Genomic DNA, 27,193 nt, shown 5'->3' with positions numbered 1-27,193 from the left:
AATGATTGATAAGATTGATTTGAATGAATGAATGAATTTGCATGCCTTAATTTAAATTTTTTATCTTTTATTTAAGTTTTCGAACGATTCGATTCTCGAAAAAGTTGCTTAATTTTTTATTCGTTAGGAAAAATATTGAGGTTCTGAAAAGAACCGATTTTTTTGTCTCTTTCGAAAAGAGAACTGACAGTTGAGAGATGACGGTGTGATTGATGGTCGGTCGATTTTTTTTTTTTAAGCTCTTTCTCCGCGAATGCGTCTCGCCAGCTGGATGTCTTTGGGCATGATGGTGACGCGTTTGGCGTGGATGGCGCACAAGTTGGTATCTTCGAAGAGACCGACGAGGTAAGCTTCGCTAGCTTCCTGGAGAGCCATCACGGCGGAACTCTGGAAACGCAAGTCGGTCTTGAAGTCCTGGGCGATCTCCCTGACGAGACGTTGGAAGGGCAGTTTGCGGATCAAAAGTTCGGTGCTCTTCTGATAACGACGGATCTCTCGGAGAGCGACGGTTCCGGGCCTGTAACGATGGGGTTTCTTGACGCCGCCGGTCGCCGGTGCGCTTTTTCTCGCGGCCTTAGTGGCGAGCTGTTTTCTGGGGGCTTTTCCTCCCGTAGATTTACGAGCGGTCTGTTTTGTTCTTGCCATTTCGAAAAAATAAGCGAAAGATTAAAATCGATCGACGAACGAACACGCAGCAGACGGACGTTACGAACACGTTGACTGGAAATAACGGCCGACGGGCTCGCGGCGAACCTTATATAACGTTCACCGCTACAAAGTCGCTCTCTGCGCGTGTCTATTGGTCGAGCGGGACCAGAAATGGGCGTAGCTCGGAAACGTTATAAAACGACGCCGAATTTCGTAATTTTCGCAGTTCCCTTACGAACACCGTTCTGAATCCACGTCGCTCGCAAGCTTCTTCGAAGATATTCCAAGATGACCGGTAGAGGAAAAGGAGGCAAAGGCTTGGGAAAAGGTGGCGCGAAACGTCATCGCAAAGTCCTGCGCGACAACATCCAGGGCATAACGAAACCGGCCATCAGAAGATTGGCCCGTCGCGGCGGTGTGAAACGTATCTCCGGGTTGATCTACGAAGAAACCAGAGGCGTCCTCAAGGTGTTCCTCGAGAACGTGATCCGTGACGCCGTCACCTACACCGAACACGCCAAACGTAAGACCGTCACCGCCATGGACGTCGTCTACGCTTTGAAACGTCAAGGACGCACCCTCTACGGTTTCGGCGGTTAATTTTTTGCAATAGCAAGAAATTTAATCGTCGCTGATTTTGATTCTTTGACTTTTCCGTATATACGCCACGACAACAAACGAGATCGGAGAAAAAAAAAAAAACGGTTCTTTTCAGAACCACAAAATTTTTCTAACGAATAAAAAATTTCGCTTACTATATGTCGAGAATAAATAATGAATGAATGAATGAATGAATGAATGAATGGTTGGTTGTGTTGGTTTTTTTTAAAGAAATAATAATGACGATATAAAATGGAAAAAGGAAAAAAATTAAATTAAAATCACGTATTTTTAAACGTTTGCAGTAAAATTCACGAGAAGTGACAGAGAGAAAGCTTAAAAATGAACGAACAATAAGAAAAAAATTAACGTTTTCGAATCGAAAAACGATATCGTGTCATATAAAGTACTTTTCTTTCTTTCTATTATTTTTTTTTGTTTGTTTTCCATTAAGATAAGTTTGCGAGCATTTAATCGTTTGAAAAAAATTAGTGGCCCTGAGAAGGGCCGATGATGTGGGTTGTTGTTTTTCTTTTTTTTTCTCGGTAAAGCGGTCGTCCGTCCGGTCCGTTTCTTTAAAAAAAATGAAAAGAGTTTAAGGCTTCTTTTCGGTCTTCTTGGGCAAGAGGACCGCCTGGATGTTGGGCAGAACGCCGCCTTGGGCGATCGTCACTCCGGAAAGGAGCTTGTTCAACTCTTCGTCGTTCCTGATCGCCAACTGCAAATGTCTGGGAATGATCCTGGTCTTCTTGTTGTCTCTGGCGGCGTTTCCTGCCAACTCGAGAACTTCGGCGGCCAGATATTCCATGACGGCGGCGAGGTAGACGGGAGCTCCGGCACCGACGCGTTCGGCGTAGTTTCCTTTACGGAGGAGACGATGGATCCTGCCGACGGGGAACTGAAGACCGGCACGGCTCGAACGGGACTTCGCCTTTCCCTTGACTTTTCCTCCCTTTCCACGTCCTGACATTTTCTTTAATTTTCTTGCGAAAAACGAAATATAAACAAGAAGAGCGAGCGACGAGCGGCGACGACACACGTAATCGACTGCTGCGTTATTCGGTTATGTATCGGACCGGCGGTCGCGGCTTAGGCTTTATACCCTCCGTGCGGTCGGTTCAGTTCGGCGCATAGGAAGGCTAGGACGAATGGGCGTGGCCTGAGTCGGTAGACGGTCCGTTATAAAAGTAGTCGCACGCGGGGTGATATTTTTATTCGTTCGTCGAGAACCGAGCGTAGCGTTGCGTTCTGTTCTGTTCTGTTAAACTCTTATCGAATATTCGAAGATGCCACCCAAGACTAGCGGTAAAGCCGCCAAGAAGGCCGGAAAGGCCCAAAAGAACATTTCGAAGAGCGACAAGAAGAAGAAGCGCAGGAGGAAGGAGAGCTACGCTATCTACATCTACAAGGTGTTGAAACAAGTACATCCCGACACCGGTATCTCGAGCAAGGCGATGTCCATCATGAACAGTTTCGTGAACGACATCTTCGAACGTATCGCCGCCGAAGCTTCCCGCCTCGCCCACTACAACAAACGTTCGACCATCACCAGCAGGGAGATTCAGACCGCCGTACGTCTCCTCTTGCCCGGTGAATTGGCCAAGCACGCCGTCTCCGAAGGTACCAAAGCCGTCACCAAGTACACCAGCTCCAAGTAGAATGATTTTGTTATCATTTCTGTCGTCGTCCGTCGTCCATCTTTCCGGAAAAAAAAAAAAAACAACAACAACAACAAACAAATCGGTTCTTTTCAGAACCACAAATCGCATTCCTTACAAATAAGAGATTAACGAACCTCGAGAATGTTTCTTTCCCCTTTATTATTATTCGATTATTAAATGAACGAATAAAATGATACTTTTCGTTTCGGGGTGTGCGATGTTTAAATTCCGTCCGCGTCGTACGTACGTACGATCGATTTCGGTTAGAGGTTTTCGAAATGAAACTATGTTAAAAAACAGCGATATATTTTTATCGATCGATTTTTATACGATATGTAAATAAGTCAGGTCACGGGAACGTACTTGTTTTTTTTTTCTTTCTTTTTTTCCCCCCGCCGCAAGAAGGAATTTATATTATTTATTTCTTCATAACGAAGCGCTGTGCTCTCTACGATCGATTTTATCAGGAAATCATAAGATCGAGAAGAAAACGGTCGCGTTTTTTATCATTATTTTAATACTAGAATTACGAAACTGATGCAAATCTATACTGGCCGTCTGTTCGAGGAACTCGCGTACGATAAATAACGCATGTTCCTAACAAAACGGCCGTTTTTTTGCATTTTCACGATCGAGCGTGAATAAATTTCAAATTAAAAGATATTTAATCATCGATTCGTTTCTTTTCGAGTCTTCCTGAATGATTCTGATCTCGTTGTCCATGTACGGCGTTCGTTTATAAGTTCTCGTCGTGCTTTAAATTTTATTTTATCGTCGCAGACATAAATATCCATTATTTTATAAACCTAGTAGAGTGTCGTTACGCGACACCTCGATCTGATCTGGACTTGTAAATTTTTTTTTGGACTTAAAAAAAAAAAAAAAAAAAAAAAAAAAAAAAAAAAAAAAAGAATAAGGGGGGTGTTCGCAATAGGGCAAAACAAAAACAAAAAATCGGGCGGGAGAAGGGAGCGGAGTGTTTGAAAATTTCGAGTCGAAGGACGCGAGTGGAAAATCTTAGCGACTAACTTAAATTCTAAATTAAAAACTAGCTTAACTTATGACATACTACTTATAATAAACACATCGTTTTTTTACTAAAAACTAAAGTTTAACAAAAAGAAGAAGACAACGGCACGCGGTGTTCCCAAGCGGTCACCCATCCAAGTACTGACCGCGCCCGACGTTGCTTAACTTCGGTGATCGGACGAGAACCGGTGCTATCAACGTGGTATGGCCGTTGCCTGATGATAAGGGTAAAAAATCAGTAGAAATGGATCCGAGAAGTCGAAACGTCGAAGCAAAAGTGCCAAGATCCGACGAACGAACATCGAAGATCGAGGAGCGCAGCACAGCGCAGCGGTCTGCAACACAAAATACCAAACAAACAAACAAGCACATCACGCACGTACAACTAACAGACGAATGCCACCGACAGGATAGGGAAAGGACGACAAGACCGACAAAGAGACGAACCAGGCACATAAGGCACAATCACGGCGGACGTAGGTAAAAACAAACCATAAACCATCTTCGTCCGCCGGATTAATTACCCCTACCGCCACCTGGCCACCTGTGTGTGAATGTAATCGTAAATATACGTAAAAAACAAGTCCTGGACAACATATATATAAATATAACCCAAAAAGCAGCATTTGCAATATTTTACAAACAACCGCCGTCATAAATTCGCCGTATCTCGATGGTTCGAATGCTTTGAAAAACACTTGCCTTGATAATATAATAGTGTAAGTGAATTGAATTAAAAAATAATAGTTGAAAGATGTTAAAATAGTTCGAAGTTCGTTCGTCTGTAAACAATAATAGATTAAATAAACTCCATAGAATGTACAGTCTTTCAGATCTTCGAAAGAAGAAGGAAAAAAAAAAAAGAAAATAAAACTATGAAAAGCGGCCACAGGAAAGACAGAAAACGTATCGTACGTGAATCGAAGAAAGAATTTTCGTTCGCCGTCGGTGCGGTGCTGCGGGTTTCCGCGCTCGGTCCCGGCTCGAAAACGACACTCGAAACGAAGAAACTTTTGGAAAAATCCGCAAGGAAATTTTCGTCAGACGTGCAATTTCGATCGTCGATCGATCTCGTACGGAAAAAAATAAAAAAAATCCGAATTTCCTCGTCGTTTCGAGGTACGAGGAAACGACGAGACCGAATCATCTCGTCGCGGCTTCGACATGGAAATTTTTAATGTTCCCATCCTCGTACAGAGACGAGACCGCCACCGGAGGACGGCCGAAAGTCCGTTCCGTCGTTTTCGTTCGACGATCTACGTCGAAGGAGCCCCCCGTGCCCCAGGAGATCGTCGAAATCGGAAGAGTCGCTTCGAAGCGGTGACGATTTTGACCGTACCTTGCCTCTTTCGGAGGCGTTTTTTGACGAGAAAACGTCTTCCGATCGTCCCCGAGGGTGTAAAAAACCGGAAAGCATGGACGGAGGCTCACCTCGTCGAAGCGTCGTCACGGTGGCGGCGACGACGGACGTCGGAGCGTCGACGTCCACCTTCGGTACGTTGTTCGACTTTTGACAAGGTCTTCTTCGAGCGAGCGTCCGGACGGACGCCCTGCCGATTCGCCGATTCCCGCTTCGTCGAAAAATACTCGAATAAACGTCGAGGAAGGTCTGAGGCCGTGTTTCGTCCGTCTAACGACAAGGAGGCGGTGGTGACGGCGAAAAGAGAACGATGTCATCACCCGAAAGTCGAGCGCGAGGCCGCCGATTTCGAGCGAATTCCGTCAAAGTCGCGCGTTTAGTTTACAGTCCGCTTGGTTTACGTCGGGGACACTTAGACGTCGTTTTCGCCACAGTTTCGATCTACGCATCGTCCAGGAAGGATGTCTTCCGGACCTCGTAAGCTTAGAAGCAATTCCACTGTGACCAGGGCCCCGCCGACGAAGCCATCCGCTACGTCACGCCGCGCCCCAACCCAAGCCTCAGGACCAGCATCCCCGGCAGCCACCGCCGAAGACGCAGCAGCCACCGCCGCAGCCATAGCCATGGCAGCCGCCTCCACGGCAGCTACAGCAGCCGCAGCAGCCCCCACGATGCCTCCGACACCAACAAAACCAGGTGGGTCAAACCCCAATTATTTGCTTGCCCTCTCAAATGGTAACAAACCAACAAAATCCCCGACCCACTCCGCATCGTCGTCACCAACATCATCCGCAACGTCTACCCCATCTACTTCGGGCCGTTCCTCGGCCGACACATCAGCAACCCTCCGCTCCACGTCATCCAACCCCGAACTCTTCAAGTACACAGTACAAAACATTCCGCAAGCCTTCGCCACACAAAAAAAATTCTTTGACGTCCTAACCACCCACCTACTCCTAAATGACATTGACACCCTCAAAGTTAATTATAACAAATCCTGCCTTCTGATAACCCGAAACGAAATCCCAGCATCCTTCGAAAACCGCCTCCGAGTGGCCACTTCGGACGCTCGCATTTCAATCAAACCCATCAATCGCCCCAAGAAAATCCAAAACCCAGCAAAAAAGTCTCCCCTATTTTCAATCGTCATTAAAGACGTAGACCATGACATTGAAGAGCGCGACATTCTAATAAGCGCCCCCCACCTCAAAGTCCACAAAATGTGGCGAATCATTTCCAGAAAAACCAATAAACCCACCCCCCTCATCAGACTAATCTCCGACGATGTAATAACCATCGACTCACTCCTGACCGACGGCATTGTTCTCTTCGGCCGTCTCCACAGGTGCGAACCTTCCAATGCACCACCACCAACCCCCGTCCAATGCGCCAAATGCTTCACGCTGGGACACCAAGCTTCCGAGTGTTCCCAGAAACCCATTTGCCCCCGCTGCACTGGAACCCATGCGCCCAACAAATGCCCCAAGGAAGACCCAGAATGCCCCTTCTGCAAAGGCCCCCATCCCGCATGGTCAAGAAAATGCCCCGAATTCCACAAATTAACCGTCACAGACGAGACACAAACCCTCCCGACGATCATCATCGATCCACCGACGGAATTCGCCGACCCCGTCGACGTAACCGACGAAGCCCCAGAAGAAATCAACCTGTCCCAAGTTCATGCGAAAGCCCTCATCGCTTTCGTCACCAAAACCCTCTTCGACCTGCTCCCTCTGAACAGACCCAAAACTCAACAAGCCATTCAGGACGCTTCCTTAGCAATTTTCAACTTGAAGACCCGAATAAATCATTCGGGTCGGCTCATCCATTTCACCTTTGATGCGTAATGGGTAGCACAACCAACGTGCATGTTTCCCCCACCCCGCCGCACGCTGGGCCCCCAGCCCAACGTGCGGCACCCACACCCCCAATTCCTCAGCCCCACAACCCCCCCCACGCCGCTGCCAATCTACATTTCATCAATATAGCCACAGCCAACATCGACAACGCAAGACACAAAATGCATGCCCTCAAAAACTTCATCGAAACCGACAATATCCAAGTCCTCGGCCTAACCGAAACCAAAACTAAACGGGAAATAAAAATCCCACGCTTTACCACTTATCACAGACCCTCAATCATGAATAACGCACGAGGCACAGCCCTAATAATCTCAAACAAAATTCCATCCACCCGGCATGATCTACCACCAAATCTTGCAAACCTCGAAGCTATTGCCGTAAATGTCCTAATTGCCAACATTTCTATCACAATAATATGCCATTACAATCCGCCCCAAGAAGCCCTCTCATCCCTCCTCTTCGAATACGCTTCACATCTCCCCAACGCCATACTAATGGGCGACTTCAACTCCAGGCATATTGACTTCGGCGATACCTCCACGAACTCAAACGGCAGAAAGCTAGTCAATTATCTAACAAACTTCCCCATTTATCGCCTTGAAAACAGGCACCCCACCTTCATCAGCCATAAAGGTCAATCGATAATCGACCACATAATCATCTCCGAAACACTGACCCCCAAATTCAACCTACAATGTCAGATTGGAACAACGGTCACCTCCCCACACCTACCACTAACAGCCCAACTTTTACTTCCCGCCCCACAGCCACCAGCAACCTACATAACCATAGACGACATCAAACACGCCGACTGGGCAAAATACAAACAACACATTTCCGAAAACCTGCCACCGATCAACATAACTCGCGACACACACGAAATTGACCGACAGATCACACTACTCACAGACACCATCACAGCCGCCAAAGAACTCGCTATCCCGCGTAAACACATCCCGAAAAACAAACGGCCACTGCCTACGCGAATCCTAAATCTAATAAAACAAAAACGCCAGATCTACCGAGAAATCACGCGCACACGTAACCCACAACTCAAAACACACTTTAACCGCTTAAATGCCCAAATAAGACGCGATATAAATCAATTCCGGGAAGAACAGTGGTCGAACACCTGCGCAAAACTAGACTACCGAAACGGAAAACAATATTGGGACAAATTTAAACTACTCACCGGACAAAAAACACAAACCACCACACACCTAATACAAAATAACACTTTCCTATCCACCCCCGAAGACAAGAGCAACGCCTTCGCTCAAACTCTCCAACAAATACACGAAATCTCATTAGACCCCAACTTCAACCACGATTTTTTCAACCTTGTGTCCGAAGAAGTGCAAGACTTCCGCGACCAGCCCTTCCATCCCTTAGCCCTCCTCAACATGCACGTTCCCGACAATAACGAAGACTTAACCGACGACATCTCCCTCCAAGAAGTCGAATCCCGCATCAAATGCCTCAAAAATTCCAAAGCCCCAGGACCAGATCAAATCAAGGCGATATTTCTAAAAAACCTTCCGCCAACAGCCCTTCAAGCTCTGGCCAACATCTACAATTCCTGTCTCAACGCCTCATACTTCCCGACTTCATGGAAACAAGCCTCCACAATCATGATCCCCAAACCCGGAAAAGACCCCCGCAGCCCACTCTCCTATCGCCCAATTTCACTATTAAATATCTCGGGCAAAATATTCGAAAAAATCCTCACCAACCGTCTAACTTACTTCCTAGAAACAAACAACATAATCCCTCAGCAACAATTCGGATTTCGCTCGCAACGCTCCACATTGAACCCTATTCTAGAGCTCCATACCGATTCTACCCGATTCGCCAACCTCAAAGAATGCACAATCGCCGTCTTTCTGGACATAGAACGTGCATTCGACAAGGTCTGGCATGATGGTTTAATCTATAAACTCATCAAACTCCAAATAAACCCAAAATTCATCATTCTTCTAGACTCGTTCCTACACAACCGCTCCTGCAGAGTCAAAGTACAAAACTTCCATTCACAACCTGTAAACATTCGAGCCGGGGTCCCCCAAGGCTCCGCGCTCTCACCTATACTGTACTCCATTTACTGCAGTGACTTTCCAATTACAGATACGCCCAGAACGAAGACGAGGATGTTCGCCGACGACACCGCGTTCTGGACGTCCCACCGAGACCCCGAACGAGCCACCTCCACCATACAGGAAGCACTCCGGCGATATGAAACGTGGGCCAACAACTGGCGAGTCAAACCCAACGCCCTGAAATCCCAATCCATATGCATGACCTACCCTGGTGCAACCTCGAAACGCTACAAATTCCAACACTCGCGACTAACATTGCATGACGAACAAATACCACAACACAAAACAGTCCGATATTTGGGCATCACTTTCTCCGAAAACTGTTCCCTGATTCCAGACCTCGAAAACTCCCTCAAAAAAATCCGAAACCGTTCCAACCTCCTTTACCTAATCCGAGGCCGCATCCGCGGCTGTAACCCCGAAACCATCAAATACACCTACAACTCCTTCATACGCCCAATTATCGACTACCGGGCAACACTCTACGCGACACTCCCAAACAGAGCCATACACAGACTAACCACATGCGAACGCAAAATCCTACGTCGGGCATACAGACTCCACCCCAGATATCCATCCGAACACGTCTACCAACGCACAAAAGCAACCCCCATCCGAGACCGACTAAAAACACTTCAACAAAAATACGTCAAAAGAACACTCACCAGTAACAACACCATAGCCATAGAAAACCTACACACATCATACAAATACCCAGCCGCGAATAACAGACTCCTACACCGCCTGCCGCGCGTCCCCAAAAACAAATTTAAACACGCACCCACCGCCCTCCTGGAAACCCTTTACCCCGACCTCCCGCAGGCTCTCCAGGAGCTTGTAGACCACACACCCATATCGCTGCGAGGACGCTGACGCTGCCGTCCCCGCCCCGCCATCGACACCACCCCTCCACCTACAGCCCCACGACCCACTTGAACCCTGACCTGGACAAGGACAACCGACGACGACGACGACAACGAAAACCCCCTTTTCTCTTTCAGCCACCACCAACACCCCAGGACCAGGACCAAGTTCAAGAAAAGAAGACGACAACACGAAGACAACAATTAGCCATAAGAATTAGAATGAAATGTATATTTATTTAAGCACAAAACTGTAAACAAACCTACCATTGTTAGTATTAAGATAATTAATAACCCCTTTATATTGTAACTAAGCCCAGCGCTGAAAAGGCCCTAAGCCTCAGCAGCGCCCCCAAGTATTGTAAATATCTTAAGGTTCAAATTGTAACATATAATTGCTTGAATAAATGTATTTTGATTGATTGATTGATTGATTCGTTTTCGCCACTATTCAAATTCGATCGTGCGACCGATAACCATCGACTTTTTTTAATAACAAAAACAATCAGTTGTTCGGTAAAATGGCAGACGTAGAAAATCAAACAGCTTCCGCCGCGGTGACAGCTTCGGCCGCCGCCTCCTCCGCCGGAACGCCTCACGCCAAGAAGGAAAAGAAAGCGAAGAATCCCAGGAGCAAACCTTCCCATCCGCCGACTTCGGAGATGGTGACCAACGCCATCAAAGGTTTGAAAGAACGCGGCGGATCGTCCCTCCAGGCCATCAAAAAATTCGTCGCCGCCAACTACAAGGTCGACGCCGAAAAAGTTGCTCCGTTCATCAAGAAATACCTGAAAGGCGCCGTCGCTTCCGGTTCCCTCGTCCAGACGAAAGGCAAAGGTGCTTCCGGTTCTTTCAAGTTGGCCTCCACGACCGCCGGCGGTGCCAAAGCCGCCGCCTCCGCCGCCGAAAGGAAGAGGAAATCCGGCGCCGGCAGGACGAAGAAAGCCGCGATAGGCGCGGGAAAACGCGCTTCCGCCGGAGCCGCCGCCGCCGCCGCCGGCGAGAAGGCGGCTTCTAAGGTTTCGAAGAAGACCGCGCCGAAAGCGAAAAAGGCCGCCGCCGAAAAGAAGACCGCTTCCGTGGCCAAAGCGAAGAAGGCCGCCGCCGCCGCTGCCAGCGCCTCCGCCGCAGAGAAGAAGGCCGCCGCCGCCGCTGCCGCCAGAGCGGCGTCGAAGGCGAAATCTCCTTCGAAAGCGAAAAGATCTAACAAGGCCGGACCCACGAAGAAACCGAAAGCTCCGAAACCCAAGTCCACCAAGGCCGTCTCCGCCAAAGCGAAGAAAGCCGCTTCTCCGAAAAGAAAAAAGTGAGCGTTCGAAGAAGATGATGACGACGACGTCGTTGTTGTTGTTTCCCGGCGGTGCTCCGATCGTACATATCGACGAAGGGGCACGCATAAATGGCCCTTTTCAGGGCCACAAATTTTTTTCAAACGAATTAAAATTTTCGCTCGACCATATAAATCGAATAATGAATGAAAGAAAGAAAGAAAGAAAGAAATAAATAAATGATTGATAAGATTGATTTGAATGAATGAATGAATTTGCATGCCTTAATTTAAATTTTTTATCTTTTATTTAAGTTTTCGAACGATTCGATTCTCGAAAAAGTTGCTTAATTTTTTATTCGTTAGGAAAAATATTGAGGTTCTGAAAAGAACCGATTTTTTTGTCTCTTTCGAAAAGAGAACTGACAGTTGAGAGATGACGGTGTGATTGATGGTCGGTCGATTTTTTTTTTTTAAGCTCTTTCTCCGCGAATGCGTCTCGCCAGCTGGATGTCTTTGGGCATGATGGTGACGCGTTTGGCGTGGATGGCGCACAAGTTGGTATCTTCGAAGAGACCGACGAGGTAAGCTTCGCTAGCTTCCTGGAGAGCCATCACGGCGGAACTCTGGAAACGCAAGTCGGTCTTGAAGTCCTGGGCGATCTCCCTGACGAGACGTTGGAAGGGCAGTTTGCGGATCAAAAGTTCGGTGCTCTTCTGATAACGACGGATCTCTCGGAGAGCGACGGTTCCGGGCCTGTAACGATGGGGTTTCTTGACGCCGCCGGTCGCCGGTGCGCTTTTTCTCGCGGCCTTAGTGGCGAGCTGTTTTCTGGGGGCTTTTCCTCCCGTAGATTTACGAGCGGTCTGTTTTGTTCTTGCCATTTCGAAAAAATAAGCGAAAGATTAAAATCGATCGACGAACGAACACGCAGCAGACGGACGTTACGAACACGTTGACTGGAAATAACGGCCGACGGGCTCGCGGCGAACCTTATATAACGTTCACCGCTACAAAGTCGCTCTCTGCGCGTGTCTATTGGTCGAGCGGGACCAGAAATGGGCGTAGCTCGGAAACGTTATAAAACGACGCCTAATTTTCGCAGTTCCCTTACGAACACCGTTCTGAATCCACGTCGCTCGCAAGCTTCTTCGAAGATATTCCAAGATGACCGGTAGAGGAAAAGGAGGCAAAGGCTTGGGAAAAGGTGGCGCGAAACGTCATCGCAAAGTCCTGCGCGACAACATCCAGGGCATAACGAAACCGGCCATCAGAAGATTGGCCCGTCGCGGCGGTGTGAAACGTATCTCCGGGTTGATCTACGAAGAAACCAGAGGCGTCCTCAAGGTGTTCCTCGAGAACGTGATCCGTGACGCCGTCACCTACACCGAACACGCCAAACGTAAGACCGTCACCGCCATGGACGTCGTCTACGCTTTGAAACGTCAAGGACGCACCCTCTACGGTTTCGGCGGTTAATTTTTTGCAATAGCAAGAAATTTAATCGTCGCTGATTTTGATTCTTTGACTTTTCCGTATATACGCCACGACAACAAACGAGATCGGAGAAAAAAAAAAAAACGGTTCTTTTCAGAACCACAAAATTTTTCTAACGAATAAAAAATTTCGCTTACTATATGTCGAGAATAAATAATGAATGAATGAATGAATGAATGAATGAATGGTTGGTTGTGTTGGTTTTTTTTAAAGAAATAATAATGACGATATAAAATGGAAAAAGGAAAAAAATTAAATTAAAATCACGTATTTTTAAACGTTTGCAGTAAAATTCACGAGAAGTGACAGAGAGAAAGCTTAAAAATGAACGAACAATAAGAAAAAAATTAACGTTTTCGAATCGAAAAACGATATCGTGTCATATAAAGTACTTTTCTTTCTTTCTATTATTTTTTTTTGTTTGTTTTCCATTAAGATAAGTTTGCGAGCATTTAATCGTTTGAAAAAAATTAGTGGCCCTGAGAAGGGCCGATGATGTGGGTTGTTGTTTTTCTTTTTTTTTCTCGGTAAAGCGGTCGTCCGTCCGGTCCGTTTCTTTAAAAAAAATGAAAAGAGTTTAAGGCTTCTTTTCGGTCTTCTTGGGCAAGAGGACCGCCTGGATGTTGGGCAGAACGCCGCCTTGGGCGATCGTCACTCCGGAAAGGAGCTTGTTCAACTCTTCGTCGTTCCTGATCGCCAACTGCAAATGTCTGGGAATGATCCTGGTCTTCTTGTTGTCTCTGGCGGCGTTTCCTGCCAACTCGAGAACTTCGGCGGCCAGATATTCCATGACGGCGGCGAGGTAGACGGGAGCTCCGGCACCGACGCGTTCGGCGTAGTTTCCTTTACGGAGGAGACGATGGATCCTGCCGACGGGGAACTGAAGACCGGCACGGCTCGAACGGGACTTCGCCTTTCCCTTGACTTTTCCTCCCTTTCCACGTCCTGACATTTTCTTTAATTTTCTTGCGAAAAACGAAATATAAACAAGAAGAGCGAGCGACGAGCGGCGACGACACACGTAATCGACTGCTGCGTTATTCGGTTATGTATCGGACCGGTTTTTTTTTTTTTTTTTTTTTTTTTTTTTTTGGTGGAGGGGAAATGTCTACGCAGACCACCGTAATGGTTCTTGGCCTCTTCTGCGGCCTACGGTGGTACTGGGGGAATGGTTACCGCCCTAAAACCCCTCCTTCTTCTGCTCGGGTACCAGGACATTGTCCCTTACACCCACAACGCGCATCCCGGTAGACACAGCGGGAGCTGCGCTACCGAGCTCGGTTGAGCTATTGATTGCCTAGGAGTTGGCCCCCATCGTCGGCTCTTCCTCGCGGTCCTGCGGCCGGTGGAGAGATCTGAAACAGAAAAATGCGCTATGCGCTGGCGTTAGATGTGCAACACCTTGGAGGCGATGCGGTCGGGAGTGTATCGGACCGGCGGTCGCGGCTTAGGCTTTATACCCTCCGTGCGGTCGGTTCAGTTCGGCGCATAGGAAGGCTAGGACGAATGGGCGTGGCCTGAGTCGGTAGACGGTCCGTTATAAAAGTAGTCGCACAACAACAATACATTTTTTTTTTTTATTTATAATATGGGTTTTACAGTGGGGGTTCTTAGTCTAATAACAATCATATGTGGTGCTGCTGAGGCTTAGGGCCTTTTCAACACAAGTTTACATAGAGTCCTTAAGATATTTACATTTCATTCCTATAATTAGAGCTATTACTAGATAGAAAAGTATTTGAAAATTGAAAAATTGGATAGTGGTTATAAGCTTATTTACAATATTTACAATATACAGTGGTCTTGGGGTCGGGTCCTTGGGAGGGAGGTGGTTCATCTCAGAGAGAAGGGAGTCTCTTCGACGATGGACTGGAGGGCTTCGGGTAGGTTTGGGTATAGTTTGGATAGTAGGGCTGTTGGGGGGTGTTTGTGCTTGGTTTTGGGTATTTTGGGAATGCGGTTTAGGAGGCGGTTATTGTTAGTTGGGTATTTGTGGGAAGTGTGAAGAGTTTGGATGGCTATTGTGTTGGTGGAGTTTAGGGTGCGGTGGATGTATTTCTGTTGGAGTTCGGTTAGTCGTGAAGCGATAGTGGGAGTTTTGGCGGTGGTGTGAACATGCGAGGAGGGGAATTTGTAGTCTAGTTTGAGGATTCTGCGTAGGATTTTTCGTTCGCATGCTAGGATTCTATTGAGAATTCGTTGGGAAAGGGAGGCATAAAGAGGGGCTCGGTATTCTATGACGGGCCGGATGAAGGATTTGTAGGTGTGTAGCAGGGTTTCGGTGTTGCAGCCGCGGATGCGGCCGCGGATTAGGTATAGGAGGTTGGCTCGGTTTCGGATCTTTTTTAGGGTGAGGTCGAGGTCAGCGAGGAGGGAGCAGGTTTGGGAGAAGGTGATACCGAGATATTTGATGGTTTTTTGTTTGGGGATGGGTTGGTTGTGTAGTGTTAGTTTGGTTCGGGAGAAAGCGTATTGTTTGGGAATGGCATGCGGGTAGGATATAAGGATTGATTGGGATTTTTTGGGATTGGGTGAGATTCTCCATTTGTTGGCCCATTCCTCGAATTTTCGGAGTAGATGCTGGATGTTGGCGGCGGCTCGGGTGGGGCATTTGTTGGACGACCAGAAGGCCGTGTCGTCTGCGAACATCCTGGTCTTGGTTCGTGTGTTGTCTGAAAAGGGAAAATCGCTGCAGTAAATCAAATACATAGTGGGAGAGAGCACGGAGCCTTGGGGGACCCCGGCGTCTATGCTAACTTTTCTAGATTTGGTGTTCGAAATTTTTACATTGCAGGATCTGTTAGTTAGGAATGAGTCCATAAGCAGGATGAAAGCGGGGTTGAGTTTTAGGGAGATGAGTTTATGGATTAGGCCGTCGTGCCAGACTTTGTCAAAAGCACGTTCTATGTCTAGAAAGACTGCGGCTGTGCACTCTTTGAGGTTTGAGTGTCTGGTGGTGTCTGTGTGGAATTCTATTAGAGGGTTGATGGTGGAGCGTTGAGGTCTGAAGCCGAATTGTTGGTCTGGGAGAAGGTTGTGTGTTTCGAGGAATGGGGCTAAACGTGATGCAAGGATTTTTTCAAAGATTTTGCCCATGATGTTGAGGAGAGAAATTGGGCGATAGGATAAGGGGTCGTATTTGTCCTTGCCAGGTTTAGGGATCATGATCGTTGATGCGGATTTCCACGCTTTTGGGAAGTAGGAGGAGGATATGCAGCTGTTGTAGATTGTAGTTAGGGCAATTATTGCGGGTTCGGGGAGATTTTTCAGGAGGATGGCTTTTATTTCGTCGGGGCCGGGGGCTTTGGAGTTTTTTAGACTTTTGATAAAGGATGAGACTTCGTCTGGAGATGTTGGGTTTGATAGGTCATCGTCGGGTTGTGACGCAAAGTTGGGTGGGCTTTCGCGGAAATCTTGGACTTCTTGGGAGACTTTGTCAAAGAAATTTTGGTTGAAGTTGGGGTTTTGTGGAGTTGAATGGATTGCTTGAAGTGTTTCCGCGAAAAGGTTTGCTTGATCTTGGTGGGAGGTTAGGAATGTACCGTTGTGTTTTAGGTAGTGTGTTTTTTGTGGTTTTTGTCCGGTTAGTGTTTTGAAGGTGTTCCAGTACTCTTTCCCGTTTCTATAATCAAGTTTCGCGCACGTGTTTGACCATTGCTCTTCGCGGTACTGGTTGATGTCGCGGCGGATTTGTGCATTGAGGCGATTGAAGTGTGTTTTAATGAAGGGGTCGCGAGTTCTGACAAATGTTCGAAAGAGTTTACGTTTATGTTTGATTAAATTTAGAATTCTTTCGGGGAGCGGGCGTTTGTCTTTTGGGATGTGTTTGATTTTTACTGAAGTGTTTTTTGCTTGTGTTATTATGTCGGTTAAAAGTGTGACTTGATTGTCGATTGTTTCCGGTTCGCGTGTTGGATTGATTTGTGGGAGATTTTCTACGATGTGTTTTTTGTATTTTTGCCAGTCGGCGTGTTTAAAGTCGAATATGGGTACATATGTTGGGGGTGGAGGAGGGGCGGGCAGAAGAATTTGGGTTGTTAGGGGTTGGTGGAAGGAGGTTACTGTTGTGCCTATTGTGCAGGTATCGTTTATTAAAGGGGTTAGTGTCTCGGTAACGAGAATATGGTCGATAATTGAAGAGCCGTGGTGGTTTATGAAGGTGGGTTGGCGATTTTTTGTGCGGTAGATGGGGAGGTTAATGAGGTTATTGACTAATGTGATGCCATTTCTGTTGAAATTATGATCGCCGAAGTCTTTGTGTCTTGCATTGAAGTCACCAAGTAGGATGGCGTTTGGAAGATTTGAGAAATATCGCAGCAGAGGGGTTGATATGTTTTCTAACGGAGGGTTATAATAAGAAATTATGGTTATTGAGAGGTTGTGGATTAAGACGTTTGCGGCAGTGGCTTCGAGGTCTGCGAGATTGTCTGGTAGAATGTGGGGCGAGGAAGGTATTTTAGATGATATTAGCAGTGCTGTTCCTCGAGCGTTTCGGATATTGGAGGGGCGGTGATAGGTTGTGAAATTGTTGATTTTTATTTGGCGGGAAGTTTTTGTTTCCGTTAGTGCCAGGATTTGAATTTGGTCGGTTTCGATGAAGTGTTTAAGAGAGTGGTATTTGCGATTTATTCCGTCGATGTTAACGGTGGAGATATTGATGGGATGGGGGGCGTCCTGCACTGGATTAGGCACGGGGGTGGGGAGTGGGGCTGTGGCGGCGTGCTGGCTGGAGTCGCCAGCACGCTGAGAAACGTTTGTTAGATTAGCCATCGAAGGTGAAATGGAGTCTGTTGCCAGACGGGTTGATGTTCGTTCTGAGGTTTAAGAACGATGAGGAGGTTCTTTCAATGACTCCTTGGATATGGGGGCGTTGAAGGGGGAATAAGTCCATGAGGACAACTGTGAGGTAGGCCACGAGCTGTTTGGGGTGGATGATGCTGGGATCTGGGGGAGCGACTGTGTCGGGTGACTCGACGGGGTCGGCGAAGAGTTCGGGGGGGTCTATGATGTGGAGGGGCATTATCGGGGTTTCGTCGGTGACGGCGAACTCCTTATAATTGGGGCATTTTAGTGACCATGCGGGGTGGTTTCCTTTGCAGAAAGGGCATTTGGGGTCGGTTGTTGGGCATTTGCCGGGAGGGTGGTTGTTAGGGCAGGTGGGGCAGATGAGGCGGTTGGGGCAGTTGGTGTTGTCGTGCCCACGTTGGAAGCAACGTGAACATTGGACTGGGATGGGGGTTGGGGGGTGGGACCGTTCACACTGGTGGTGTCGTCCGAATAGGGTGATTCCTTGGTTTAGCAAGGAATCGATAGTGGTGGTGTCGGAAGATGTCACTCTTATGAGAGAGGTGAATTGGTTGGTTTTTTTGGACTTAATGCGCCAAATTAAATTGAAGGGGAGGTTGCGGCGGTCGAGTTCGGCCCTAATGTCCTGTTCGTTAGTGCCTAAGTCGACGGATTTAATGACGACTGAGAAGACGGCGGGTTTTTTCTCGGATGGTGGTCGGGGCATTTTGGGGGAGTTGAGCGCGATAAGCTCGATGTTGCTGCCGGTGGCGGTTTTTAATTTGTGGAGAAGGTCAGAAGGAGGAATTTGTGTGAGGACGAGAAGGCCGGTCTTGTTGGGGTTGATGATTAAATTGTGGATTCCTCGCACGTTAAGATGGGTGACGAGGAGATTATAGAATGTTTTTTGTTGGGCCACTTTTTCGGGGATATTTTTGAGATGAAACCTGAGTTTCACCGTTTGAGCGGAGGCTGACGAGGATGCTGTGGAGGATTTGGAGTGCATGGTGTTGTTCGTGATGGCTGTGGATGCAGGGGAAGCGCGTCCCGAAGGACTGCTACAAGCGGAGGAAGCTGAAGCTGAACAAACTGAATTGGACTCACCGGTTCGCTGCGTGTTGGCGTCGGCTTGATCTTCTGTTGCTGGTGGAGCTCTCTGGGGCGACGTTGCACGAATCGTGACGGTGCGACGACGTGACTTGGACCGCGTGCTGACAGACATACTGCCAGGTCGATGCGCAGATCGAGAATGAAAGTAGTCGCACGCGGGGTGATATTTTTATTCGTTCGTCGAGAACCGAGCGTAGCGTTGCGTTCTGTTCTGTTCTGTTAAACTCTTATCGAATATTCGAAGATGCCACCCAAGACTAGCGGTAAAGCCGCCAAGAAGGCCGGAAAGGCCCAAAAGAACATTTCGAAGAGCGACAAGAAGAAGAAGCGCAGGAGGAAGGAGAGCTACGCTATCTACATCTACAAGGTGTTGAAACAAGTACATCCCGACACCGGTATCTCGAGCAAGGCGATGTCCATCATGAACAGTTTCGTGAACGACATCTTCGAACGTATCGCCGCCGAAGCTTCCCGCCTCGCCCACTACAACAAACGTTCGACCATCACCAGCAGGGAGATTCAGACCGCCGTACGTCTCCTCTTGCCCGGTGAATTGGCCAAGCACGCCGTCTCCGAAGGTACCAAAGCCGTCACCAAGTACACCAGCTCCAAGTAGAATGATTTTGTTATCATTTCTGTCGTCGTCCGTCGTCCATCTTTCCGGAAAAAAAAAAAAAACAACAACAACAACAAACAAATCGGTTCTTTTCAGAACCACAAATCGCATTCCTTACAAATAAGAGATTAACGAACCTCGAGAATGTTTCTTTCCCCTTTATTATTATTCGATTATTAAATGAACGAATAAAATGATACTTTTCGTTTCGGGGTGTGCGATGTTTAAATTCCGTCCGCGTCGTACGTACGTACGATCGATTTCGGTTAGAGGTTTTCGAAATGAAACTATGTTAAAAAACAGCGATATATTTTTATCGATCGATTTTTATACGATATGTAAATAAGTCAGGTCACGGGAACGTACTTGTTTTTTTTTTCTTTCTTTTTTTCCCCCCGCCGCAAGAAGGAATTTATATTATTTATTTCTTCATAACGAAGCGCTGTGCTCTCTACGATCGATTTTATCAGGAAATCATAAGATCGAGAAGAAAACGGTCGCGTTTTTTATCATTATTTTAATACTAGAATTACGAAACTGATGCAAATCTATACTGGCCGTCTGTTCGAGGAACTCGCGTACGATAAATAACGCATGTTCCTAACAAAACGGCCGTTTTTTTGCATTTTCACGATCGAGCGTGAATAAATTTCAAATTAAAAGATATTTAATCATCGATTCGTTTCTTTTCGAGTCTTCCTGAATGATTCTGATCTCGTTGTCCATGTACGGCGTTCGTTTATAAGTTCTCGTCGTGCTTTAAATTTTATTTTATCGTCGCAGACATAAATATCCATTATTTTATAAACCTAGTAGAGTGTCGTTACGCGACACCTCGATCTGATCTGGACTTGTAAATTTTTTTTTGGACTTGGCGCATTTAGATCATTTATCGCCCGCACCATTTCACTCAGGTTGCACGCCGCTTTTAGATCAGTTAGCGCACTGAACAGGTCGGCACATTCACGTGTCGCGGCACTGACACTGTTGGGTGCACTACACTTCGTCGGGGTGCGTTGTTGGGGGTGTCCCTGCTGCGGTCTGGTGTGGGCGATGGTCGCGTTGGAGGTTCCAGTTGTGGCGGTGTTGGCTGGGGTGGCGGGCAGTTTACGCCAGGGGTTTGATTTCGGTGGTGGTGCTTCGATGAATTTCTTCGGAGGTTCTTCGTTTTTCTTTAACTCTTGTATTTTCCTCACGTATGTGGGGCAGTTTGGATTGTTGGCCGAGTGGTTCCCGTCGCAGTTCGCGCATTTCAGGTTTACTAGGTCAGGATCACAGTCGGCTACTCGGTGGGGCCCTGCACACTTTAAACATTTAGGTTTGCTTCTACAGTTTAAAGTTGCATGACCCCATTCTTGGCATGTGTGGCATTGCGTGATTTTCCTATTATTATAGTGCCTCTCCCACGTGACTCGTGTGTTGAGGATTATGTATTTATGTCTTTGCAGTTGGGCAAGCGTCACATCTTTGGTTGTAATGATGAGGTAAGCTGGTCTTTTAGTTCCTCTCATTTTGTACAATTTCTCGCAGGGGATGTTTTCCTCCCGCAGCTCGTCCTTCAGGTCTTCGATTTCAGGCTCAAAGTCCAAACCTTTTAGTACAAAACCGTGCGTCTTGTCTTCGACGCACGTGTACGTATGATGGCTGATTTCCTGCGTCTCCAGTTGTCTTGAGAGAGATTCCCAATCTCTTTTGTTGGCGACTTGAATGGTGGTTCGCCTTTTAGTGTATTTTAGGGTGTATCCGCCTTTTGCTGTGTCTGTTAATAGTTTTTGGAAGGCCTTGTGGTCTTCCGGCTGCCCATGCAGGATGATGACTGGGGGTGGTTTTTGTTTGGGCAATGCTGGGGTCGTTTTATTGGGTTTTACGGTTGCTGCATCCGTTTCCATTTTTTCCAAGGGCGTGTATCTATTTTTTAATTTCAATGGTGGCGGAAGGGGCGGGAACTGTTCCCGTTTTTTATTTTGGGGTGGCTGCTCTGCGCTAGACGTCGCTTCTGATTGTGATTGACTCTGTTGAGTCACATCCGTGTTGGTCATTTCGACGTGAGCCCGTCTCCTGACAAAGCTCCATTCAGTTTTATCGGATGACCAGCCGTCGAGGTCACCGGTGCCCACCTCGGTGTCTGTGGAGCACATGATGGGTTTGAAAGCCACCTCAGAAATAATTCTGATTGGCTTTGAGTCCTGGTGGTCACCGATAGGAGCACGCCTGTACGGTGAAATGTCTTTTCGTTTCGCACGAATCGCGGTCGTTTTATTTATTAGTTGCTTAGCAGGGTTCGGGAGCTCTGCTATCTGTGCTAATTGATTCGCCGACAAAGGCGGTGCCGACGCGAGTGTTACTGAATCGATCGCAGGTGTTGTTTCCGCGAACACGATGTTATTTGCTGCATTTGCAGGTGCAGCATTGTCGGCAATGTCTGGGATTACACTCATTAACTCACGTCTTGTTGCGGTACTCGCTTCCGTGTTTGTTTGTTTGAATGTTGGAACGAATACCGCACTGCACTGCAGGTGTTCGTTTGTCGGACTGTTTCCGGCTTCGGATTTCAAAGGCGGCGGCACTTGCACACAAAGGACTTTGTTTCTTTGATTCTCAGCAAAACACCGCGACACGTCTGACTCCAATGAGCCGTGCTGGCGAACTGGACGAGAACCGGTGCTATCAACGTGGTATGGCCGTTGCCTGATGATAAGGGTAAAAAATCAGTAGAAATGGATCCGAGAAGTCGAAACGTCGAAGCAAAAGTGCCAAGATCCGACGAACGAACATCGAAGATCGAGGAGCGCAGCACAGCGCAGCGGTCTGCAACACAAAATACCAAACAAACAAACAAGCACATCACGCACGTACAACTAACAGACGAATGCCACCGACAGGATAGGGAAAGGACGACAAGACCGACAAAGAGACGAACCAGGCACATAAGGCACAATCACGGCGGACGTAGGTAAAAACAAACCATAAACCATCTTCGTCCGCCGGATTAATTACCCCTACCGCCACCTGGCCACCTGTGTGTGAATGTAATCGTAAATATACGTAAAAAACAAGTCCTGGACAACATATATATAAATATAACCCAAAAAGCAGCATTTGCAATATTTTACAAACAACCGCCGTCATAAATTCGCCGTATCTCGATGGTTCGAATGCTTTGAAAAACACTTGCCTTGATAATATAATAGTGTAAGTGAATTGAATTAAAAAATAATAGTTGAAAGATGTTAAAATAGTTCGAAGTTCGTTCGTCTGTAAACAATAATAGATTAAATAAACTCCATAGAATGTACAGTCTTTCAGATCTTCGAAAGAAGAAGGAAAAAAAAAAAAGAAAATAAAACTATGAAAAGCGGCCACAGGAAAGACAGAAAACGTATCGTACGTGAATCGAAGAAAGAATTTTCGTTCGCCGTCGGTGCGGTGCTGCGGGTTTCCGCGCTCGGTCCCGGCTCGAAAACGACACTCGAAACGAAGAAACTTTTGGAAAAATCCGCAAGGAAATTTTCGTCAGACGTGCAATTTCGATCGTCGATCGATCTCGTACGGAAAAAAATAAAAAAAATCCGAATTTCCTCGTCGTTTCGAGGTACGAGGAAACGACGAGACCGAATCATCTCGTCGCGGCTTCGACATGGAAATTTTTAATGTTCCCATCCTCGTACAGAGACGAGACCGCCACCGGAGGACGGCCGAAAGTCCGTTCCGTCGTTTTCGTTCGACGATCTACGTCGAAGGAGCCCCCCGTGCCCCAGGAGATCGTCGAAATCGGAAGAGTCGCTTCGAAGCGGTGACGATTTTGACCGTACCTTGCCTCTTTCGGAGGCGTTTTTTGACGAGAAAACGTCTTCCGATCGTCCCCGAGGGTGTAAAAAACCGGAAAGCATGGACGGAGGCTCACCTCGTCGAAGCGTCGTCACGGTGGCGGCGACGACGGACGTCGGAGCGTCGACGTCCACCTTCGGTACGTTGTTCGACTTTTGACAAGGTCTTCTTCGAGCGAGCGTCCGGACGGACGCCCTGCCGATTCGCCGATTCCCGCTTCGTCGAAAAATACTCGAATAAACGTCGAGGAAGGTCTGAGGCCGTGTTTCGTCCGTCTAACGACAAGGAGGCGGTGGTGACGGCGAAAAGAGAACGATGTCATCACCCGAAAGTCGAGCGCGAGGCCGCCGATTTCGAGCGAATTCCGTCAAAGTCGCGCGTTTAGTTTACAGTCCGCTTGGTTTACGTCGGGGACACTTAGACGTCGTTTTCGCCACTATTCAAATTCGATCGTGCGACCGATAACCATCGACTTTTTTTAATAACAAAAACAATCAGTTGTTCGGTAAAATGGCAGACGTAGAAAATCAAACAGCTTCCGCCGCGGTGACAGCTTCGGCCGCCGCCTCCTCCGCCGGAACGCCTCACGCCAAGAAGGAAAAGAAAGCGAAGAATCCCAGGAGCAAACCTTCCCATCCGCCGACTTCGGAGATGGTGACCAACGCCATCAAAGGTTTGAAAGAACGCGGCGGATCGTCCCTCCAGGCCATCAAAAAATTCGTCGCCGCCAACTACAAGGTCGACGCCGAAAAAGTTGCTCCGTTCATCAAGAAATACCTGAAAGGCGCCGTCGCTTCCGGTTCCCTCGTCCAGACGAAAGGCAAAGGTGCTTCCGGTTCTTTCAAGTTGGCCTCCACGACCGCCGGCGGTGCCAAAGCCGCCGCCTCCGCCGCCGAAAGGAAGAGGAAATCCGGCGCCGGCAGGACGAAGAAAGCCGCGATAGGCGCGGGAAAACGCGCTTCCGCCGGAGCCGCCGCCGCCGCCGCCGGCGAGAAGGCGGCTTCTAAGGTTTCGAAGAAGACCGCGCCGAAAGCGAAAAAGGCCGCCGCCGAAAAGAAGACCGCTTCCGTGGCCAAAGCGAAGAAGGCCGCCGCCGCCGCTGCCAGCGCCTCCGCCGCAGAGAAGAAGGCCGCCGCCGCCGCTGCCGCCAGAGCGGCGTCGAAGGCGAAATCTCCTTCGAAAGCGAAAAGATCTAACAAGGCCGGACCCACGAAGAAACCGAAAGCTCCGAAACCCAAGTCCACCAAGGCCGTCTCCGCCAAAGCGAAGAAAGCCGCTTCTCCGAAAAGAAAAAAGTGAGCGTTCGAAGAAGATGATGACGACGACGTCGTTGTTGTTGTTTCCCGGCGGTGCTCCGATCGTACATATCGACGAAGGGGCACGCATAAATGGCCCTTTTCAGGGCCACAAATTTTTTTCAAACGAATTAAAATTTTCGCTCGACCATATAAATCGAATAATGAATGAAAGAAAGAAAGAAAGAAAGAAATAAATAAATGATTGATAAGATTGATTTGAATGAATGAATGAATTTGCATGCCTTAATTTAAATTTTTTATCTTTTATTTAAGTTTTCGAACGATTCGATTCTCGAAAAAGTTGCTTAATTTTTTATTCGTTAGGAAAAATATTGAGGTTCTGAAAAGAACCGATTTTTTTGTCTCTTTCGAAAAGAGAACTGACAGTTGAGAGATGACGGTGTGATTGATGGTCGGTCGATTTTTTTTTTTTAAGCTCTTTCTCCGCGAATGCGTCTCGCCAGCTGGATGTCTTTGGGCATGATGGTGACGCGTTTGGCGTGGATGGCGCACAAGTTGGTATCTTCGAAGAGACCGACGAGGTAAGCTTCGCTAGCTTCCTGGAGAGCCATCACGGCGGAACTCTGGAAACGCAAGTCGGTCTTGAAGTCCTGGGCGATCTCCCTGACGAGACGTTGGAAGGGCAGTTTGCGGATCAAAAGTTCGGTGCTCTTCTGATAACGACGGATCTCTCGGAGAGCGACGGTTCCGGGCCTGTAACGATGGGGTTTCTTGACGCCGCCGGTCGCCGGTGCGCTTTTTCTCGCGGCCTTAGTGGCGAGCTGTTTTCTGGGGGCTTTTCCTCCCGTAGATTTACGAGCGGTCTGTTTTGTTCTTGCCATTTCGAAAAAATAAGCGAAAGATTAAAATCGATCGACGAACGAACACGCAGCAGACGGACGTTACGAACACGTTGACTGGAAATAACGGCCGACGGGCTCGCGGCGAACCTTATATAACGTTCACCGCTACAAAGTCGCTCTCTGCGCGTGTCTATTGGTCGAGCGGGACCAGAAATGGGCGTAGCTCGGAAACGTTATAAAACGACGCCGAATTTCGTAATTTTCGCAGTTCCCTTACGAACACCGTTCTGAATCCACGTCGCTCGCAAGCTTCTTCGAAGATATTCCAAGATGACCGGTAGAGGAAAAGGAGGCAAAGGCTTGGGAAAAGGTGGCGCGAAACGTCATCGCAAAGTCCTGCGCGACAACATCCAGGGCATAACGAAACCGGCCATCAGAAGATTGGCCCGTCGCGGCGGTGTGAAACGTATCTCCGGGTTGATCTACGAAGAAACCAGAGGCGTCCTCAAGGTGTTCCTCGAGAACGTGATCCGTGACGCCGTCACCTACACCGAACACGCCAAACGTAAGACCGTCACCGCCATGGACGTCGTCTACGCTTTGAAACGTCAAGGACGCACCCTCTACGGTTTCGGCGGTTAATTTTTTGCAATAGCAAGAAATTTAATCGTCGCTGATTTTGATTCTTTGACTTTTCCGTATATACGCCACGACAACAAACGAGATCGGAGAAAAAAAAAAAAACGGTTCTTTTCAGAACCACAAAATTTTTCTAACGAATAAAAAATTTCGCTTACTATATGTCGAGAATAAATAATGAATGAATGAATGAATGAATGAATGAATGGTTGGTTGTGTTGGTTTTTTTTAAAGAAATAATAATGACGATATAAAATGGAAAAAGGAAAAAAATTAAATTAAAATCACGTATTTTTAAACGTTTGCAGTAAAATTCACGAGAAGTGACAGAGAGAAAGCTTAAAAATGAACGAACAATAAGAAAAAAATTAACGTTTTCGAATCGAAAAACGATATCGTGTCATATAAAGTACTTTTCTTTCTTTCTATTATTTTTTTTTGTTTGTTTTCCATTAAGATAAGTTTGCGAGCATTTAATCGTTTGAAAAAAATTAGTGGCCCTGAGAAGGGCCGATGATGTGGGTTGTTGTTTTTCTTTTTTTTTCTCGGTAAAGCGGTCGTCCGTCCGGTCCGTTTCTTTAAAAAAAATGAAAAGAGTTTAAGGCTTCTTTTCGGTCTTCTTGGGCAAGAGGACCGCCTGGATGTTGGGCAGAACGCCGCCTTGGGCGATCGTCACTCCGGAAAGGAGCTTGTTCAACTCTTCGTCGTTCCTGATCGCCAACTGCAAATGTCTGGGAATGATCCTGGTCTTCTTGTTGTCTCTGGCGGCGTTTCCTGCCAACTCGAGAACTTCGGCGGCCAGATATTCCATGACGGCGGCGAGGTAGACGGGAGCTCCGGCACCGACGCGTTCGGCGTAGTTTCCTTTACGGAGGAGACGATGGATCCTGCCGACGGGGAACTGAAGACCGGCACGGCTCGAACGGGACTTCGCCTTTCCCTTGACTTTTCCTCCCTTTCCACGTCCTGACATTTTCTTTAATTTTCTTGCGAAAAACGAAATATAAACAAGAAGAGCGAGCGACGAGCGGCGACGACACACGTAATCGACTGCTGCGTTATTCGGTTATGTATCGGACCGGCGGTCGCGGCTTAGGCTTTATACCCTCCGTGCGGTCGGTTCAGTTCGGCGCATAGGAAGGCTAGGACGAATGGGCGTGGCCTGAGTCGGTAGACGGTCCGTTATAAAAGTAGTCGCACGCGGGGTGATATTTTTATTCGTTCGTCGAGA

General features: G+C 47.6%; 13 protein-coding genes and 1 non-coding gene across 14 annotated transcripts; 7 read left to right on the top strand and 7 right to left on the bottom strand.

Annotated features, from left to right (window-relative positions):
* Positions 1-234: 234 nt before the first annotated feature.
* Positions 235-645, bottom strand: LOC135135813 (histone H3). The gene has a single exon (XM_064064933.1). The coding sequence runs from the start codon at positions 643-645 to the stop codon at positions 235-237; it is 411 nt and encodes a 136-aa protein (XP_063921003.1).
* A 291-nt stretch (positions 646-936) lies between these two features.
* On the top strand, positions 937-1,248 carry LOC135135873 (histone H4). The gene has a single exon (XM_064064993.1). The coding sequence runs from the start codon at positions 937-939 to the stop codon at positions 1,246-1,248; it is 312 nt and encodes a 103-aa protein (XP_063921063.1).
* Positions 1,249-1,843: 595 nt separating this feature from the next.
* Positions 1,844-2,218, bottom strand: LOC135135811 (histone H2A). Its single transcript, XM_064064932.1, has one exon. It carries the CDS (start codon positions 2,216-2,218, stop codon positions 1,844-1,846), a length of 375 nt encoding a protein of 124 aa, XP_063921002.1.
* Positions 2,219-2,534: 316 nt separating this feature from the next.
* On the top strand, positions 2,535-2,906 carry LOC135135810 (histone H2B). Its single transcript, XM_064064931.1, has one exon. It carries the CDS (start codon positions 2,535-2,537, stop codon positions 2,904-2,906), a length of 372 nt encoding a protein of 123 aa, XP_063921001.1.
* Positions 2,907-4,035: 1,129 nt separating this feature from the next.
* On the bottom strand, positions 4,036-4,154 carry LOC135135960 (5S ribosomal RNA). Its single transcript, XR_010281646.1, has one exon. It is a non-coding gene; the product is annotated as a 5S ribosomal RNA (ribosomal RNA).
* Positions 4,155-10,640: 6,486 nt separating this feature from the next.
* LOC135135809 (late histone H1-like) lies at positions 10,641-11,429 on the top strand. The gene has a single exon (XM_064064930.1). The coding sequence runs from the start codon at positions 10,641-10,643 to the stop codon at positions 11,427-11,429; it is 789 nt and encodes a 262-aa protein (XP_063921000.1).
* A 430-nt stretch (positions 11,430-11,859) lies between these two features.
* LOC135135808 (histone H3) lies at positions 11,860-12,270 on the bottom strand. Its single transcript, XM_064064929.1, has one exon. It carries the CDS (start codon positions 12,268-12,270, stop codon positions 11,860-11,862), a length of 411 nt encoding a protein of 136 aa, XP_063920999.1.
* Positions 12,271-12,553: 283 nt separating this feature from the next.
* LOC135135872 (histone H4) lies at positions 12,554-12,865 on the top strand. Its single transcript, XM_064064992.1, has one exon. It carries the CDS (start codon positions 12,554-12,556, stop codon positions 12,863-12,865), a length of 312 nt encoding a protein of 103 aa, XP_063921062.1.
* A 595-nt stretch (positions 12,866-13,460) lies between these two features.
* On the bottom strand, positions 13,461-13,835 carry LOC135135807 (histone H2A). Its single transcript, XM_064064928.1, has one exon. It carries the CDS (start codon positions 13,833-13,835, stop codon positions 13,461-13,463), a length of 375 nt encoding a protein of 124 aa, XP_063920998.1.
* Positions 13,836-19,022: 5,187 nt separating this feature from the next.
* On the top strand, positions 19,023-19,394 carry LOC135135806 (histone H2B). The gene has a single exon (XM_064064927.1). It carries the CDS (start codon positions 19,023-19,025, stop codon positions 19,392-19,394), a length of 372 nt encoding a protein of 123 aa, XP_063920997.1.
* A 4,338-nt stretch (positions 19,395-23,732) lies between these two features.
* Positions 23,733-24,521, top strand: LOC135135805 (late histone H1-like). The gene has a single exon (XM_064064925.1). The coding sequence runs from the start codon at positions 23,733-23,735 to the stop codon at positions 24,519-24,521; it is 789 nt and encodes a 262-aa protein (XP_063920995.1).
* A 430-nt stretch (positions 24,522-24,951) lies between these two features.
* Positions 24,952-25,362, bottom strand: LOC135135804 (histone H3). Its single transcript, XM_064064924.1, has one exon. It carries the CDS (start codon positions 25,360-25,362, stop codon positions 24,952-24,954), a length of 411 nt encoding a protein of 136 aa, XP_063920994.1.
* Positions 25,363-25,653: 291 nt separating this feature from the next.
* Positions 25,654-25,965, top strand: LOC135135946 (histone H4). Its single transcript, XM_064065075.1, has one exon. It carries the CDS (start codon positions 25,654-25,656, stop codon positions 25,963-25,965), a length of 312 nt encoding a protein of 103 aa, XP_063921145.1.
* Positions 25,966-26,560: 595 nt separating this feature from the next.
* LOC135135803 (histone H2A) lies at positions 26,561-26,935 on the bottom strand. The gene has a single exon (XM_064064923.1). It carries the CDS (start codon positions 26,933-26,935, stop codon positions 26,561-26,563), a length of 375 nt encoding a protein of 124 aa, XP_063920993.1.
* Between the last annotated feature and the right edge of the window lie 258 nt (positions 26,936-27,193).

Source organism: Zophobas morio, unplaced genomic scaffold, assembly GCF_036711695.1.
Source record: "Zophobas morio isolate AGI-343-1 ecotype UQ-CSIRO unplaced genomic scaffold, CSIRO_AGI_Zmor_V1 ptg000025l, whole genome shotgun sequence".
Classification (NCBI taxonomy): domain Eukaryota; kingdom Metazoa; phylum Arthropoda; class Insecta; order Coleoptera; family Tenebrionidae; genus Zophobas; species Zophobas morio.
The sequence above is the reverse complement of the archived record's forward strand: the minus strand, read 5'-3'. Positions and strand labels throughout refer to the sequence as shown.